At 35.2% G+C, this 19,603-nt stretch overlaps 1 protein-coding gene and 1 non-coding gene across 2 annotated transcripts; one reads left to right on the top strand and one right to left on the bottom strand.

Annotated features, from left to right (window-relative positions):
* The first annotated feature begins 14,184 nt into the window (after positions 1 to 14,184).
* On the top strand, positions 14,185 to 14,287 carry LOC114299134 (U6 spliceosomal RNA). The gene has a single exon (XR_003642229.2). It is a non-coding gene; the product is annotated as a U6 spliceosomal RNA (small nuclear RNA).
* Positions 14,288 to 15,806: 1,519 nt separating this feature from the next.
* LOC114312685 (BIIDXI-like protein At5g11420) lies at positions 15,807 to 18,369 on the bottom strand. The gene is made up of 3 exons (XM_028258966.2): positions 18,164 to 18,369; positions 17,568 to 18,092; positions 15,807 to 16,600 (listed from the first exon to the last, which is right to left on the bottom strand). Exons 1-3 carry the CDS (start codon positions 18,219 to 18,221, stop codon positions 16,011 to 16,013), a joined length of 1,173 nt encoding a protein of 390 aa, XP_028114767.2. The 5' UTR covers positions 18,222 to 18,369; the 3' UTR covers positions 15,807 to 16,010.
* Between the last annotated feature and the right edge of the window lie 1,234 nt (positions 18,370 to 19,603).

The following is a 19,603-nucleotide window of genomic DNA, read 5'->3' as shown; positions in this document are numbered from 1 at the left end:
TAGAATTTTCAATAAAATTTTGAGTTGTGTGCTTGGTTATGAGTTATAAGTTTTTGAATTAATTTTTGAAAACTCTTTTAAAAACTCATAATCAAACAAATTTTCTTATTTTATAAGTCACATTAAAAATTCAAAACTCTTTTAAAACTCATAACTAAACAAATTTTCTCTTTTCAAATCATAATTTCAAAACTCACAAACTCAAAATACAACTTTATTCTCAAATTATATTTTTAAAACTCTACCAAATACTACTTAAAATATCCATAATACTCTCAAGTGTTTTGAAACCATCTACATATATTGACGTTTTTTCATACAATATTTTTCAAACATAATGGAGTTTAAAGACTTTTTGCTTTTTTTGGGATCAATGTCTGGAATGTCATAAACAAGGATTTTGCATATCAATCTTTGATTGAATGCTAAAAAAATATAAATTTTTTTTAAAAAAATAGAAGAAATTACAAATAAAACTTTAGATTTGATACGTGTAATTGAGTTTTTAATTTTGTCAATTTAAATTTTAATAATTTTATTTTTTTAATCTAAATTATTAAGGAAAATTACTAGAAAATCCTATTTCAGATTCTTTTATACCAATCAGTCCATGTTTTTTATTTTTATTTTATTAAATCCTAAAGTTTACACTTTTAGACCCGGAGGTCCTGTTTTCAGTTTTATTATGTTTTTTTGACCATTTTAGCCTTATATATATAGCTGCTTGTTTGAATATGATTTTTGGGAAGTCAGCGATCTGCGTTTGGATTCCGGATTCTTTGCAATTTATGATTTCTTGTGGGGGGTGAGGAAGAAATTGATGCACTCTGGAGATTTTGCCACCATAAGGAGAAGGTATTGTTGTCAGTCCCTTGGGCAAATGGTATTACGCATGCGGGACAACGACTTGTTGGAGGTGCACAAGAATTTTGTGATGTTTTATATAAGCATGCTATCCAATATGGGTTTCAGTTTACGTATGTCAAGAACGAGACAACAAGGGTTACTGCGGTGTGTGCGATGCGCGAGGAGAGAGGCTGCTTGTGGGCTATACATTGTAGAGCACAACGAGCAAATGGTTTTTTTTCTACATCAAGAGGTTCAATGATGTGCATAGTTATGGTAGGAATGTCCGAACATCGAAGAATCCGAGAATTAGTTCTGATTTGGTGTTGAGTACTATATCTGAAATTATGATGGACAAGCCATTGACTCGGCAGTATGAGGTGGTGACTATTTTGAAGAGGGATTATGGGCTAGATGTGAGTTACCACATGGTATGGTTGGGCGTGGAGAAAACAAAGGCTGTTATTCATGAAGATCACTCATTATCGTTTGACCAGTTACGGTGGTATTCGGATGCTGTGATGGGTTACAATCCGAGGAGTTATGTCAATATTGACTATAATGCGAGTAGTCAACAGTTTTGTCGTTTCTTTGTATCATTTGCTGCGTGTATTTCTGGGTACAATTCTTGTTGGTCTTTATTATTCCTAGATGGAACATTCCTCAAAGGAAAGTACAAAGGTCAATTATTTGCAGCAACGACGAAAGATGGAAACAATGGTTAGTATTTTTTTAGCTGTCTATTCATGTAAATATTCACATTGAGCAGCATAATATAGACACATGACAGACCATTACACAGTGTAAACATTCACATGACCTGTTTCCTTTATAGTGTTTTGGTAAACTACTTGTGTTACTATTCACATTGAAATATTGTGAACAGTTATTTAATGGTGTTGTGTTGTAGGTAGTAGTGCAAAAATAGTTCGTGGCCCATAGACAGCCCGAGGTGGGCCCGGCCTGTTTAGGCCCGGGCCTAAGCCCAGCCCGAGGCCTTGGGCCTGGGCTTGGGCCATCGTTGTGAAGCCCGACCATGCCCACTTGGTCAGGCCCGTAGCCCGGCCTATCGGTCCGCTCAAGGCCCGACAAAAGCCCGGCCTGGCTCGCCCAAGGCCCAGTGTTATTTTTAATGGAAAATAATAAAATTTTGGTAGGAAAAATTAAAAAAATTGTTTAGGCCCACCCAAAGGCCGAGCTTAGGACCAGGCCTAACAGCCCGGCCCGAGGCCAGGACCACTGGCCCGCCCAAAGCCCAAATACCCTTGGGCCTGGGCTTAGTTTTTTTGGCCTGTGGGCCAGCCCGGCCAGGCCAAATTTTTTACGGGAGCCCATAAGGCCCAACATGAACGCAGCCCGGCCCGAGACCGGATGGGCCGGACCGGGCCAAAATTACACCCCTAGTTGTTGGTCTATTCCTTGTTGTATTTGCTATTGTTGATTCAGAGACCACGACCAATTAATCGTGGTTCTTGCACGAACTTGGAAAAGTTGTTGATGGTAAACGTCAAATTACTTTTATTTCGGACCGCAATCTTGGTCTGTTAGAAACAATGCCGAAGATGTTCCCATTAGCTCACCGCGGTTATTGCTTACAACACTTGAAGAACAATCTAAGAGACCGGATGAAAAGAATTGATAATGGATTTAGGGACCACCTCGTTAGTAGTTTGGGTGATTGTGCTTACGAGCCAACTATGGTAGGGTTCCATGAAAAGCTTGAGAAATTAAAAGAGGAGGGTAAGTAATGAGCACATAGTTTTTTTCAGGAGTTGGCACTTGAGCACTGGGCAAATTCATACTTTAGGTAATAGTAGTTTCATGATGTATTCCATTTGTCAAGTTTAGAATGGTAGCAATGTGAAATTTCAGTTATGTTTTGTGAAGATGTGAAATTTCATATTCAGTTTCGAAGAAATTTAATTCAATATTGTACAATGTTTGTGATGTTGTGCAGGGGCATGCGTTATGGGGAGATGACATCCAATGCGGCGGAGTCATTTAATAATTGGATTAAAGAAGCATGCAATCTTCCTATCACTCAGATGGTGGACACAATTCATACTCAGTTGATGCGGCAAATGTCTGTGCGGCGTGACCAAGCAAACAAGTGAAATGAGCTTATTTGTCCTACATTCAAAACAATGCTTCTTGATTCGTTCAATGACAACAGGTCTTGGCAAGTGAGCAAAGCCAATGAGGATGTGTTTGAGGTTCATTCAATGCCGTCTGTTATAGTTGATACTACAAGGCGTACGTGTTCTTGCTTCAAATGGCAAATCAACGGATTTCCATGTGATTATACTGTTATTGTTATTCAGTAGAGTCGCTACAATCTCAATAATTGTGTAGAACATTACTTTCATGTAGAGACGTATCATGCAGCCTATTCAGGTGCTATATTCCCCATACCGTTGGTGGAAAAGCCGCCTTTTGATTCCACGGACTTCACTATATACCCACCAACTGTGAAAAGATCACCCGATAGGCCGAAAAAGAATAGAATCCCGTCAAGGGATGAGAAACTGAAGCAAATAAGGTGCGGAAGATATGATAATTGGGAAGCCATAATCAAAAATCATGCAATGAGCCGATATAGGATGTACATTTTTTTATTTCAACATTGTGTTTTACATGGGATTCTTTTATTGATTTTTGAAATAAGATTGTGTTATGTTGACAAATATTGTATTGCAATAAGATTATGTTGTGTTGAAAAACATAATAGTGCATTGGCCAACCTAATAATGCATTAGTATTTGATTTGTGTTTTTTTTTTTTTTCTTGGGTAGCAAACTAACATTTTTGTTGTTGTGTTAAGGATAAATACATGATGTGAACATTCACACTTGTGTAAGATAATCACATTATGTGAATACTTGCACATGGGTTAAACTTTTTAACATTATTGTGGTGTGAATATTTACATTATTGTTACCATTGACAGCATCAAAGGAGATGACATGAATATTTACATCACTTTAACCATTCACATCATCAAATCAGAAGATGTGAATATTTAGATATGTATTATGAAATGTAATTGTAAGTGTTTTTGGTTAGCAAAAATAAGATGTTCTTGTGTATATTATGATGCATGCATGTGCGTGGTGTGAATATTGACATCGTTGCTGCCATTCACATCACATCATCAAATCAGAAGATGTGAATATTTAGATATGTATTATGAAATGTAATTGTGAGTGTTTTTTGTTAGCAAACATAAGATGTTCTTGTGTATATTATGATGCATGCATGTGCGTGGTGTAAATATTGACATCGTTGCTGCCATTCACATCATCAAAAGTTACGATGTGAATATTCACATTATCAGAATATTCACATCATTAAACTATTTGCTTGAATATTGACTTATGTGTTAAGAAATATCATATTCACACCTGTCATATTGTGTTACAATAACACTTTAAGCAATATTCACATGCATGTAGTAGGGCTTTAGACATAAGAATGGGTATGATCCTTACATGATGTGGAAATTCACATTATGTTGTGTGTCAAAAAAAAAATATATATAATCTCAATGTGCATGATCAACACGAAATAGGCCTTAAAATGCATATACATATATTGAATGAAAAATAACAGTACAAGCAGTGATATAAAATTGATTTACAATCAAGCTAGTCTGCTCCAATATGTCAAATCTATTGATACTAAATCGTCTTAAATGTGGATAACAGTTTCGGATAATAGTGATAGGTGGACACCCCCCACCTATAGGTTTTCCTATTGCACTGTCTTTCTGTGATTCAGAAAAATGTGTATTAATGAGTCTCTTACTTGACACCATTCAAAGTGATTAAGGTTGTCAACAATTTCCTCATGATATACATGCGCTCGCATGATGTAACACACTGTGGACCCGTAATCCACCCTGAAAATGCAAAGTTGTTATTCTTAGATTTTGAAATTTAGGTGTGTATAACGGTTGTGGAAGATGTATACAAATTGATTTGAGGCTTACGAATCAGATGCTTGCTAAGGACAAACGTCTACTGATATGATTGGTTGCGGTAGATTTTGGCCTGATAATTTGGTCCATAGTGGTGATGATGGTCCGATGTTGCACACCACTGCCTCGATGTAGTCCCTCTGCCATAGAAGGAACAATGAAATTTCACATTAGGCACAAAGCAACATAGTGCATACGTCCAAGTTCAAATATTACACATCATGACAAGTATTATATGTGTTAGCCATTTACGACTATTTGTGCTTTGTCAATATATGGGTCATGTATGCTGGGTCTTGGTCGTAGTGAGTTATAATGCCTCCATAGATTGTCTTTGACGTCGTACACAACAATCGTCCAGTGGAAGTTGTGGTGTATTGGGAAGATGAAGTATATTTGGCCTTGATAGTCATTGATATATACATCAATCTGTTTATTTCTCTTGTGGGGGGTACTCTTGCATGACTTTCTGCACACAATGGGTATACAATGATGTATCAAGTATTTATATCAATGTTCACTATGAATGATGTGAATGTTTACATCTGTTAATTTGTCAAACAGTCCTATAATATATTACAGATGTTAATGTTCACACTTGTTAATTTCTCAATCAGTCATTTTATGTTATTGTTAACATTCACATCTGTCTAGCATTTAAGTTAATAATATAAGCATATAATGTTCAGATGAACATTCACATCTATTCGACATGCAAATCAAATACTGTTCATGTGAACATTCTCATCAACATCAAACATAAACAAACCAATAGTCTAGTTGTTACCAAACATGTGCTTGTAAAGATGAATGTCGAATCCTCCAAAGTTGGGTTGACCAACTCTTGTAGTTCGAGTAGTATTTCACTATATGCATCTATCACCTACATAAACAGAGGGGTGGCAGTACATTATTTCTAGTGGATTTACTCTGTTTGTGTGTGTGTGTGTGTGTGTGTGTGTGTTTTGTACACATTTACGAGTGCCATATGTTGTTGTGTATTAATTCTCCCTTGATGATATGTACGATGTCATCAAAATACACGTTTCTAGACTTTGAGTCCCCTCGCCACATAAGCAACCTGTGCATTGTGATTACGGAAAATGTGAATGTTAACATTGCACAATTATAAAATGATCTAATCTATTAAGTATATTTGTGAAGCTTAACATCATTATAAAAATAAATTCAATCTCAATATGTATGATCACATACTCATCACCGCCGTTCTTGTGCAAATTTTGGACCTTCTAGTTGTTGATTTTGCTCATGTTGGCCCGAACCTTTAGTTTGTTGGGCAATATTAACTTCTTGTACTTTGTTAGGTGCTTTTTTTGTGGATGTTTGTCTAAATCTTGTATAATATGGACTATATGGGATTACTCTTCAGTTTCCTCTTTCCCTTTCTTTTGACCAGGCAAGTCGGGATATTGAAACTCATCCAAGCAGTGCTCTCTCCTTACCTTCTGTTTGATACGCTTTACCCTAGATGGTGGGTTGAGAATGTATTTCAGTGCTGCAATGGGATGCTTCTTAAGGCTGTCATGAGCCTTTTGTGCTTCGACTTGCCTCTTGAAGAATTGTTTTTTCGTATTCTAGGTTGATAACCAATTTTGTCAACCACTAAATTTCTGTATCCTTTCACTCCATGCAATTCTTGTTCTCTATGTTCATATTGGATGGGCCTGATTGGTCGAATAATTTGGCTTCAAGTGCAGCGATCACGCTTGCCCTTAACTCCCATGATTCTTCCAACTGTTTGTATTTTGTTTTCCATTGTCATACGAGACCCCAAGCGTTTTGGTTTTCTTTTATAAGTATATCTACGATGTCTGGTTCACTTGATCGTGCTATAATGATACCTCTCTCAGCGTTAGGGTTGTTAAAGCTGGTGTTGATGTCATCTTTAACATCATTTAGGTCAATTACATCACTAGAAATTTCATCGCTGTTGTCACTGCTTTCATTGTCTTTGCTTTCATCATCATTGCTTTCATCTTGCTTGGTGGTGCACTCGACAAAGCCTTATGTTTGGGCTCCACATTCAAATTGGTACGATGGTATATCTTTGCTTTAGTTGGAGATGCCATCAGCTCGCCGCCATATACCTGGAGTTGGAAACATTATGTTAGTTACATAGTTCCTTGTCTTACTATGTGAATGGGCACAACATTTTTTGTTGTACTTTTACCTCATTTAAACCAAGCTTCGTTAAAGATATGGACTTCATGTTGGTATGTAAGGCTGTGAGGTCCCACTTCACACACTGCCGAATGACATTAGGTTACAGGGTTATAAGATGGTTATGTGCTCACACAATTAGTAATGAAACAAATAACAAACATCAGTAATGTGAATGTTCACATTAATAAACACTGACGTGAATGTTTACACCAGTGTCTAATAATGTGAGTTTTTCCATAAATGAATAGTAATGTAAATGTTCACATCATTGATGTCAACTTTCATACCATTGCCTAGTAATGTGTGTCCACATTTGTTTTGGTGCTAACATGAGCAAACCACTGGTGTCAATGTGTACATCAATACACATTGATGTGAACAACAACATAATATGACTGATTGAGAAATTAACATGTGTGAACATTCACATTAATAAACACTGATATGAATGTTTACACCAGTGTTTACTAATGTGAGTTTTTCCATTAATGAACAATAATATGAATGTTCACATCATTGATGTCAACTTCCATACTATTGCCTAGTAATGTGTGTTCCATATTTGTTTTGATGCTAACATGAGCAAAACATTGGTGTCAATGTTTACATCAATACACATTAATGTGAATGTTCCTAAATATTCCATACTGTCATGAACATTCACATCAGTGTGTACTTATGCCAACCTTGCCACCAGTGTGTACTAATGTGTACGTCACATTTGTTTTGCTGACAACATGAGTGGATAGACCCCGTAAATGTTCATATTAAATACAGAATAAGATTTATGGGATTTACTATTAACAACATAACACATCCGGTGACTCATTCTTGTTTTTCCCAGTTTTGGCCCACTGACCCCATCAGGGTTGCCCGGATGCTCTCAGCTCAGTCATACTCGATCATGTTGTCTATTGGGTCCATGTATTAATAGAATGCTTATCCAATTGTTTCTCCAAACGTGAAAAAGAATAGTTTGACGCATGCATACATGCAAACTAATCTTACAACCTCTTAATTTTCTTGTTTCTTTGCACCCTTTAATGTTTCGTTTAGAATTTCACATATTTTTGCTGCACTTAACTGATTGACATCCTTGCATGTTCGGTATATGATGCTGGCCATTGGTGTTGCACCATAAGAGAGGTCCATTGGCTTGGTGCCACAGTCCACCCAAAAAATAAGTGATATATCAGTTCTAAAAATCTAAATGCTCGTCCCTGATGTAAAACCTCCCACTAGATGGCTTGAATATCTACACCATACGTATAATGAAATCATCGTATTTCACGCAATGGTTGAGGTCGACTTCATTATTGATCAAACAATCAAATAAGGGCCAAAATGGTGTTTTCCTAAGGCATTTTAATTGACCATTTATAAATTTTGTAGCCTTCAATAGTTTTGACCTGTAGTTGACCCTTTTCATGTTCATTTGTTCGAGACTAGCTGTTTGATCGGGTTTGCCTTTGGCACGGGATTCCTCTCTCTTTCTTTTGTCATCAAATCTATGGGAAAGACCTGTTTGTTCAAATACAAAAAAAATTTAATATTACTGTTCACAAATGAATAGTGATAATAAGTGTAAATTATTACATGCCATGTGAATAATGGGATGGTGATGGTGAAATAGTATGTGAATAGCTGGTGTAAATGTTCACGTGAAAAGGTGATAGCACATGACAAACCAATATTGACATAAAGAGGTGAGAATAGTCACACATTACAACAACAAACTTGCAAGAACAAAATATGATGTAAATGTCTGTGATGGTTACAGTCTTGTGTTGTTAAAATTGTCATTGATTTGGAGTCATTACTAATATGTAACAATCTGATGTAAATATTGACATTATGTTTAATGGAATTCAAATTAAACCAAAAGATGTTACAATGTGAATATTAGCATTATGTTCAAAATGTAATTATTGACATTATGTTCAGAATGTTACAATGTGAATATCAACGTTATGTTCAGAATATAAATATTGATATTATGTTCAGAATATGCATATTGACATTTATGTCACTCAATAACAAGTGGAACAATAAGATGTTATTATTTAACATGCCTACAAGAATTCACATATAACCAAAATAGGGTTGACAACCATCTAAAGTTTGAATGATGTGACTGTGGTTGCATTGAGCAAAACCATGATGTCAATATTCACATGAACACTGTACAACATAGGATAAAACAATAAAAATCAAATAAATTGTGTGAACATTCACATGGATCATTTATCATGTCATTAGTTCCTGTGTTTGGAAAATAAACAAAATTTTGGGAATTCAAATCGTTTGATCATAATCAAGAGCTCCAACAAGGATAACAACCAAAAAATGAGAGGAAAATAATAGATGAGATATGGAATAATAACATATTACAACTATTAAACTAACACGATGTATATATGATGTTAATCTTCACATCATTACACTTATATATTTGACTGTGAATGTTCACAACCAAATATATGGTGTGAATATTCAATGTGAATATGACAATGTGAATATTAACATTATATTCACAATGTAAATATTAAAATTATGTTTAGAATGTTACAATGTGAATATTAACATTATGTTAAGAATGTGCATATTGACATTGATGTTAATCAATAACAAGTGAAACAATATGATGTTATTATTTACAGCATGCTTACAAGAATTCACATGTAACCAAAATAGGGTTGGCAACCATTTATAGTTTGGATTATAATTATTTCATGACCATCAACAACCAACAACACCAACAAGTCGGACATTGACACGAGTGGGGAGACAAGGTGTGATGACTCGGGGTGTTATCCATTTTGTTTCTTTTGTTTAACCTCTGAGTTTGTCTCGTTAGTGTGTTGGGTTTCACTTAGAGCCTTTTCAATCATTTCGGTTTGTAGTGATTCAGAAACTTTCCTCAAAATTCTTATTCTTGTTTGTTCCGATGATGGGTTTCACTTGTTTCGGAGGGTGCGAAGTCGGTCCGGTGTGTCAGGAGCCAAACAAAAATTTTTTTTGGGCTGGTTGGCTAGCCGCACGTGCGGGGACCTTGGGCTGCACGTGCGGGATGCTAGGCTGCACGTACGAAATACAGGGGACGACTTGGGCACTCACTAAAATAAAAGCACAAGGCACAGCAAATGCGGGAAAAGGGGGGGCCGCATATGCGGGGTTGGAGGCCGCATGTGCGGGACGCTGGCAGTCTAAAAACTCTATTTTTTTATCTCATTTTGGCCAAAATTGTATCATTTTCTAACCATTCTCTCTCACTCTAAAAGTCATTTTTACTTCTCTTTCTCTCTAAAAACTTCCAACAAACATCCAAAACCCTTTATTTCTTACAATCCTTTGGGTCTAGGTCCATCTTCTCTCACAAGTATTGAAGATCAAAGCTAGAGCCACATTGTGTACGGTGGAGATTGAGTTTGAAGCATCTTGGATTTCTAGGGTTTCATCTTTTTTATTCATCAAACCTTGAGATAGGGACTCTTTTGAGTTATATATACATGTTTTGCAAGGTGAATGTTGAATTAAGGGTTTTCTTAAGGTTAGTATGTTGGTTTTGATTTTGTTTCAAGAATGTAGAGATTTTCAAAAGAGGGCTTTCAAAATCTCAAATCTTTTTAGTTAATTCTTCTTGGTTTTTACTTACATTGTGTAAAAGATGATGGTTGAGGTGTGTGTGTAAGTGTTCTTTTGAAAGGTGAGAAGATAGCCTTCCCCCCCCCCCCTCTCTCTCTCTCTCTCTCTCTAATAGTCAAGACACAAATTATGGATTTTGTTTTGAAATGGGTTGGGGTCTTTGAAATTAACCAAACTGTTGTTATGTGTGAGAGAAATAATGCATTACATAGAATGTGTGAAGTTATGGGTTGGCGAATTGTCGATCAAATATGAGATGCGTAGGTATTTGTTTGTAATGAAATTGGGTGGAATTATGGATATTATGTATGATAATATTAATGAGGGATTTGGAAAGTTTGATTATGATGAATCAATGTTGAGAAAATTGATGATGAAGAAATGTTATATAATGATGATGATTATTGCATTGCGTTTTTGTTCGATTGATTCTTATAAAGTTAGTATTTAGCTTTGACATATCATATTGGCATTTCTATCTTTGCATTGTTGCAAGTTTTAAGTTGAGTTTTGATAAATCATCTACATTGAGAATGAAATAACTATCGAAGTGTTTATGAGGTAAATACGTTGGTAAGTCCAGTTAGGAGGTGTAGATAAATTTGATAAGTTGGCCTAAGTGTCCAGGGTGAAAGATCGAAAACACGTACGGAGAAGGTACCACTTCCCTTCTGGTTAGGAACCGATAAAGTATGGTATTGGTAGTGCTTGTTGAGCCTGCTTGCAGACACCAACCTAGGAATTACCCGAGTCGTATTTACGGTCCCAAATGATTAAAATTGGAAATTTGAAATTGATGAGATCACAAAATGTTATTGAAATTATGGTTTTTTTTTTTTTTTTATGAGAGCATGAAATGAGATTACCTTTGAAATGGCACTACATGGCATTTGCATTTGCATCAAATGTTGGAAAATTTGCATAACTGTATATACTTTGTAAGGATTTCTCTACTGGGCGTTATGCTCACCTCTATAGGATTTGGTGCAGGTAAAGATGTGGTAATCCCGCCAAGTTAAGGGCGTGGATACATTTTTGTGAACAATGGACGACTCTATTTGTTGTATTTATTTTGCTAGCCAATGGCTAAACATGTATGGGTTTGAGAGACCATTTTGTGTAACCAAGCTTATGCCTTGAAAGATGTAAGCCATTAAGGGCATTTTAATTACTTGAGACTAGATGCTTCATAGGCTTCATGTGTTTTTCATACCTATGAATGTATATTCGCATGTGAAATTTTTGTAATAACTCTATTGATTAATGATGCAAGGGTTAGAGATTCGTCATTATTATTTAGTGGATGTGGGATTGATGTATTATATATGTTGGATTATTTTCGGGGCGTTACACAAGGAGTGTATTACAAAACAATAACACATGACAATTTAAAACAAACAAGTCATTACCAATATTTGACAATTTGATATAAATTTTGACATTATGTATAATGGAATTCACATTGACCCAAAAGAGGATTGACAACCATAATGTGAATATTGCCATTGATGTCACAATATGAATATTTACATCATATTCCATCACATTTTTTGGTGAAGATTGGGGGTTCTATGGACATCAACAATCAATAATACCAACATTGACAGAAGGAAAAAATCAGAGTTCATTACAAAATCACAATATCAAAATCAACATTAATAACAAATGAAAATAGGGAGTTTATATTCACCAAAAAAAAAAAAAAATAGGGAGTTTATTACAAAATCAAATCAAAAAACAACAATAATAATAGGGCAATGTAAATATATACATCGGCGATCACATTATGTTATCATTGACTGAAAAACAGACGGTGGAAAAGAATGCAAATTGTGCATTTACTTTTTAATGTTATTCATATTCAACAAAAAAATCAATATCACCAAGATGGACAAAGAGTGAAAATAGGGATTTCATTACAAAATCAAATCCAAAAACAACAATAATAATAGAGCAATATAAATATATACATTAGTGATTACATTATATTAATAGAGGGTGACATGATGGTGCTTATTTTTGCTCCTCATTGTGGGTGGGTACGAAAATCGACAGACTACACTCAGTCGACCGATGAGAAACATGGAACAACGAACTACCCTCTTTCTGATGTAAACCTTCACAACGGTGAGATAAAGTGGAATAGCAGTGGCCGACGACAGTGGACGGTGGAGGACGACGGTGGTGAGGCAATGTGAATCTAGGGTTCCAGTTTAGGAGTTTTTTGGGACCGACGATGAAATTTTCTTTGGAAAATCAGTGTTTTGTGGATTAAATAGATGGAATATGAATGGTTTGTTTTCAGAATGGAGTAGACGCGGGAGAAGTGGAGGAAGGGTACTTTCGTCCTATTACAATGAATGGACCTAATGGAATAATAAAAAATGATTTGGGTTTTATAATATAAAATTGTTAGAAATAGGATTTATAAAAAAAAGTTCCCAAAATTTAATAAATACGTTATTTATTTGATAAAAGAACTATATTAATAAATAAATTACAAATACACCCTTGAGGTATATTATAATAAAAATAGAAATTACTCCATTGCATTTGAGAAATTAAACTCTATCCCATGAAGTTTCCAATCACATAACAAGTAATATTTTCTATCAATCAACCGTTAAGTTAAACTAACAATTTATAACATAAGCAATAATTTTTTTCCCCAAAAATTACTATATATTAACCTTCATTAAATTAAACATTTTATCACCATCTTGAAAAAAAAAAACATTTTATTTTAATTTTTATTCTATCTCACTTCCTTCTTTATTTTCTCTCAACTAGTAACACTATTTTGCCCAACTATCGCACTGTTCTTTTTGTCTCGACCAACACTATCATCATTATTGTCTAAAACATTGTTTGGTTTGTTTTTGGGAAAATTTTTTGGAAAAAATTCTCTACAAACAAATTTTCAAGAGTAATCAAACCAAACAAATTTTTCCAAAAAAAATCTCAAAATTTTGTTTGGTTTGCTTCTTTCCAAAATCACACACTCTCTCTCTCTCACACACACACATCAAATCAATCATTTTTTTTAAAACTCTCTTTCCAAAACAAATTTTCAAAATCATTTTTGAAAAAAGGCAAATCAAATAAGTTTTCGTACTTTTTATCTTAAAAATTACTCTACAAACACAAACCAAACAAGCCCTTTGTGTGTCGTCGAGAAAAGTTAAAAAATATTGTGATGGTGTAGAGAAGGATTTGGTGATGGATGAATGAAAATAAGAGTAGTATAATAATTTTATTTTAATATTAAAAATATTTGAGTAATTTTACTAGGTCAATTGCATGAAAATTCTAATAAAAAATATTTTATAATTAAAAAAAATCAAAAAATGAAAGCGTTATTTGTCTTACGAAAATCAACGGCCCACAATCAACCTCAACCCATTAATGATGAGATATATTGAGATACTCAGCGGCGCGTTTGGAGTCTCGTAATTGGTATAGCACTTTGTCCCACATCGATTAAACGTAGATTCACAAAGCACTTGATAGAGAGAAGCGAGAGAGTGCATTGTGTGCCTTCGGGGACATCCGATAAAATTGGAACGATACAGAGAAGATTAGCATGGCCCCTGCGCAAGGATGACACGCACAAATCGAGAAATGGTCTGAATTTTTTTGGCCTTTTTGCCCTCGCATTAATTTTTTTCTGCCACTTTTGCCCTCAGTTTTCGAACTTAAATTTACATATTTACCCCGATTTGACTCAAAGCATCGGCTGGACCAGCACACCAGAGCAAAACCTGCTTCATCCCCCCCTCTCTCTCTCTCTCTCTCTCTCTCTCTCTCTCTCCCTCCCTGGCTTTTCTGTGTTTGTTCGAAGCTTGAATCTCTTTCATTGCTTAAATTTTTGCGTTTGAATTCAAGTATATGATGATTCGAAGCCCTAATTCATTTCTGGTAAGGTTTGGTTCTCGAATCTTCTCTCTGGCATTGCTGTGCTTGATGAAAGCTTGAATCTCTCTCATTGCTTAGACACGTTCGATTTATCTACTGATGATTAGAAGCACTAAGTCATTTCTGATAAGCTTTGGTTCTCGAAATTTCATTGCATTTTGATTCAATGGTGACAGTTGAGGTACTCAATGCAGTACACGATTTATCTTGATCTTTGCTTTTGAATTCAAGTATCTGATTATTCGAAGCCCAAATTCATTTCTGGTAAAGTTTGATTCTCGTAATTTTCGTTGCATTTTGGTTTAATGGTGATATGTAATTGCTCATCAATGTAGTACACGATTTATCTTCATCTTTGCCTTAGAATTCAAGTATTTGATGATTTGAAGCCCTAATTCATTTCTGATAAGGTTTGGTTCTCGAAATTTCGTTGCATTTTGGTTCAATGGTGACAGTTGAGGTATTACGTATTGCTCAGCACGTCTGTATTATATATGCATATGTTTTTGGGGATAATCTTCAAGACGAATAAGCTTTTGTTTGGTTCGATTGATTGATAATGAATCATTTGATGTGCGAGCCTGCGTTTTCCACTTTATATCTCTTTAGAGCAATTTTAATTAGCAAAACATCTGTTGCTAATGCTAGGTATTGAATCATTTTTTGAAATCATTGCTGAATACTGGATAGTTTTCCTTGAAAAAGTATTGATCAATTTGTCAGAATTCTGGAGAAATTACTCTTGTGGATTATGAGAATTCTTTGCTATTCTCACCGATCAACCCTATATGAATGGCAGGTTGATGATTTATTTTGTATTCGACTAGGAAAACAGAAAATACTTGTGTTCTGCTGTTTGAAGTGGTGGATATATTTTAAGGTCTAGCCTAGGTCACTTTGTTGACTTGAACTCCGCCTATGTCATGTTCACCGTTTAATCTTTTATCTAAGCCTAGATGGAGGGTTGTGAGTTAAGTAGGTTGATAGCCAGCATGTAAAAATCCCTGTAAGTTCCCTTATGAACATGAATCCTAATATGATACAGCAAAAAAATCGAAAAACAATTCATATAGCCGTACTCAGTTGATTGGGATATAAGGCTTAGTTTGGTTTGATTTACGTTTGGTTGACTTGCTTGCATATATGCATAATAAGATGTTGGCTTCCATTGTGCAATATTGGCTTTGATATGGAGATTTTAAGTTGCAATATTGTTGTTTATTAGCTTTTGGGCTCAACATTAATGAAAATGATAGTCAACGAGGACCCCAACTCATGGAGCCCTTAAAGAACACTCATATCTCTTTGCCATTGAATCAAAAAATATCTCTATGACATTCAAGCACATGAGGTTATTTTAACAATGCAAATATTGAATTTATTCATTAATTTTGCCTTTAAAAATCAATAGAAGTGTTGGAACAGTGAGAAGAACAAACCAAAACTAAGCACCCATCCATAGAATTACTATGGTGAGAACCAAGCTTGAAAATGAAATACGAAGTTGCAATTTTTGTTGCAAAGCATAGGAAGAGCGAAGGATGACATTGTCAATCACAGGACCACAGAACACATGATCACTTGTTTGGCTCTCATTATAGCTTACAAAACTGATTGGAGTTGCACTCGAGTCTGCCTTAAACGTGATAAACTGCTTTTGTGCTGAGCCAGTGCCATTGCTTCGCATTGTAAAATTTTCCGTAGACGTTCCTATTTGAGCATACACTATTAAATCTCCCACACACGAGTCATTAGCATCTCCTACCATGAACTCCAAGTTGTATGTTGAACCCTTTGTGAGGGCCGGGATAGTAAAGATTCCCGATGGAGCCCCCCTGGAGACTAGCTCTATTGCTGCTTTTCCTTCTGGCACCGAGTAGTGTTTAGAGTCTATGTACTTAACAGTTCCTATAATAGACCACTGTTGCAATGGAGATTGCAGTGAATCTGGCTCTTCATGTAGTAGAATCCCCTGGGATGAATTACTTAGAAATGCTGGGCCCACTTCAAACCCACCATTCACCAGCATGTTGTCTGCAAAATATGTATTGGAAGGTTTAGCAATGACTAAATATCAAGTTGACTGTTTTTTGATTTTGACATTTTCTAAATCGACAATGCTAGGTAGCTCAAATTTTTGTGGCTCAAATGGCTCAAATCTGTCAAAACGACGTCGTTTTGACAGATTTTGAGTGTAAAACGACGTCGTTTTGACAGATTTGAGCCATTTGAGCCACAAAAATTTGAGCTACCAAACATTTTCCTTTTTAAATCGAGTGTTGACTATGTATAGAAATCTTCGGACCTGGAACTTTGCCTATCTATGATTTAAAATGCCTGACAGTGCTTGAGACAACTTTTTCTTCAAATTTTAATTTTGAGCTGTCAATTTAAAAAATTATAAGAACCAATTGGAGGGCAATGCTTGGGTTGGGAGTTCAAAACTAGGTGTTACTATCATCATAAACTAGTCAATCCTTGGGTCTGGTTATTGATTGTTTGATGGTTTTGGAATAAAAATTGAAAAATGATAAATGTGAAACTACAGTACACAAATTTATTAATTTGAATTGAATGTTAGAGAAGTGGGGATTATAAACATCATGGATTGCTACAGTGGTTATGATTCAATATTTCTAAATGATAATTTTACTGGCATAGACTCCACACCTGTGTTTTAACTGTTAATTGTAAGATACTCCTATTATGCTAGACATTTGAAAATTTTGAACTTCTATTAACATGATGTTAAATTTTTGTTAGTCTATTTCTTGTTGACATGTTTGTGGTGCTTTATGTATTGTCTTTATTGCTGTTCTGTGAAAATTGTCTGGAAAAATAAATAGAAGTCCTTATTCATCTAGCAAGCATGCTAAAGCTTCTTAGTGTTGGTTGTGTCATTTTTATTTCGCCACAATCATTATTTCATCTAGTTTTGAGGCTCCTATTGTGTTTACAGCCTAAATTAGATCTTCACATATAGAATTTGAAGATTACGTACCCCCATATCTGATTGGCATACCGATTCTTGTGATAAGAAATGTGTCCACTATGGGGTCACAAGTGAGGTTGGAGTCTGTGCTGATTGATGCCCTTTGAATCTCAAGGTTGATTTTCTCCCTTTCATCACCCCAGCTTCCCAAGTAGCAAGCATGGCTTTCCCACATATCCTTCCCAAAATGCCCTTCTAGGAAAACGACCTTAGATCTCACAGGAGCCGAAACATTTACAGCGGTGGAGTTATTAGAGCAGTCCTTGCTGTCCGGAGCAAGGGTGAAAGTAAGGACATTGTCATTGTAATTTCCGTTAGCACTAAAAGTCTGGTTGATCATGCCACCCTGGCCCAACTGCACAGCATGGCCATTCCCTGGCAATGAAATGTTGAGACCTGAAGTTACGTACCAGACCGTGCCATTGAATGACCAGCCTGGGATGGTGTTTGCTTCGGTTAGAAGCAAAAATGGGGACGTGGCGTTTGCAGTTATGTTGGTTGGTGGCGATTCGAAGTCTGGATTCTGCGGCATATCTGTCGAAGAAGATTTTGTGTGTTAGTGAGTTAATTTGTGGAGACTGAACAATAGGCTATGAGAACTTTACCTGCAGATGAGATTGCCAGGACCACGAAGAGAAAGGATAGCCGCATTAGAGTCATCATTAGGGGGTTGGGGGTGGTGGATTGTGTGTGTTTTGTGGTGGAGTTGTTGAGGGGATGAGAATATGATTTTCATGCCAAGAGTTGACTTTGAAAAATATGAACATAGCTTCAAGGCAATTGAGTTGTAATGAAATACTGAAATATATCATCCTACGGAGTTGTAGTTTCAAAGACTCTGGGATTTGATTAACATTTAAAATGATTTTGCAGTGTTGAATACAAAGGCTTTGCAGTGTTGAAATTGACCACCGTAGGTCCCATTGGTGCCGTTTCAATAATTTGAACCATTTGTTTTGTAGGGCTATCCATTTATGTGATCCTTGAAAAAAATTTAGGCAATTTGATAATTCTAGCTTTTTTTAGTTTATATAGGTTGTCTCTAAAAAAATAAATTGTTTGTTTTTAAAAACACGCTTATGATTCTTTTGTTTGGAAACAAACGCGATAAAATAAAAATATTATAATTATTGGATCAATCTAAAAATATATATATATATATATATATGAATAATATACACAGAACATCTTATAAAATGAACGACTTGAATCTAAACATTTATTGTGGGGAAAAAATCAATTATGAGAACATTCCTTGCCATTCTGTACTTTTTGAGCCGGTGGTGTGAGATTATGTATGAAGTATTTCTTCGTGTAGAGCAGATTAGCCGTGCAGGTTTTTTTATGATTTTGTTATCAAATAAATGACCAAATGTCTCACATGGTGTATAATTTTCTTTTTCTTTTTCTTTTTATTTTTATTTGTTACAGACTTGAATACAGCTGGCCACGTTTTTAAGGGTTGAAAGGTCTGCTCTGGCCAGAGAAGCAAATTGCGTGGTGCCCTTCCCTCGGGCTGGATTAGGTCTCCTCCTACACCTTTGAAGGAGCTGTTGCTGCTTGATGTTTCCTTGTATCGTTGTAACTTCAGAGATTTTACTAGTTTAAAAAAAAATTTAAAAAAATAAAAATAAGTCTGCTCTGGGGCCGAGTTAATTAGTTGGTGTTTGAAAGAGTAATAATTTCTTGTTTTTATTTATAAAACTTTTTGGATATATATATATATATATATATTTTGGAAAACGGGAGGGGGGGGGGGGGAAGGTTTGGTATGCTCAGAAGTTGTGAAAACAAAAATAAGAAACACATGTTTTTAAAATGAGTAATATTAACGATTTTAAAAAATTTATCAAAAATTTTACCAAATATCTCACATGAGTGTGAGATCTACACAATGAAGGTCCCTTTTGTTTTAAAATATGCAAGATCTAATATTTTGGTATTTGAATTTTTTAATTTTATCACTTTAATTCTGAATTTTGAATAAAAAAATGAAACATAACTTTACAATATTGAGGATCAAAATTGACAAAAGTGATGCTTTA

The sequence above is a fragment of the Camellia sinensis genome, chromosome 12, assembly GCF_055761805.1.
Source record: "Camellia sinensis isolate YWXY chromosome 12, ASM5576180v1, whole genome shotgun sequence".
In the NCBI taxonomy this organism is placed as follows: Eukaryota; Viridiplantae; Streptophyta; class Magnoliopsida; order Ericales; family Theaceae; genus Camellia; species Camellia sinensis.
This window is presented reverse-complemented; position numbering and strand designations above follow the sequence as displayed.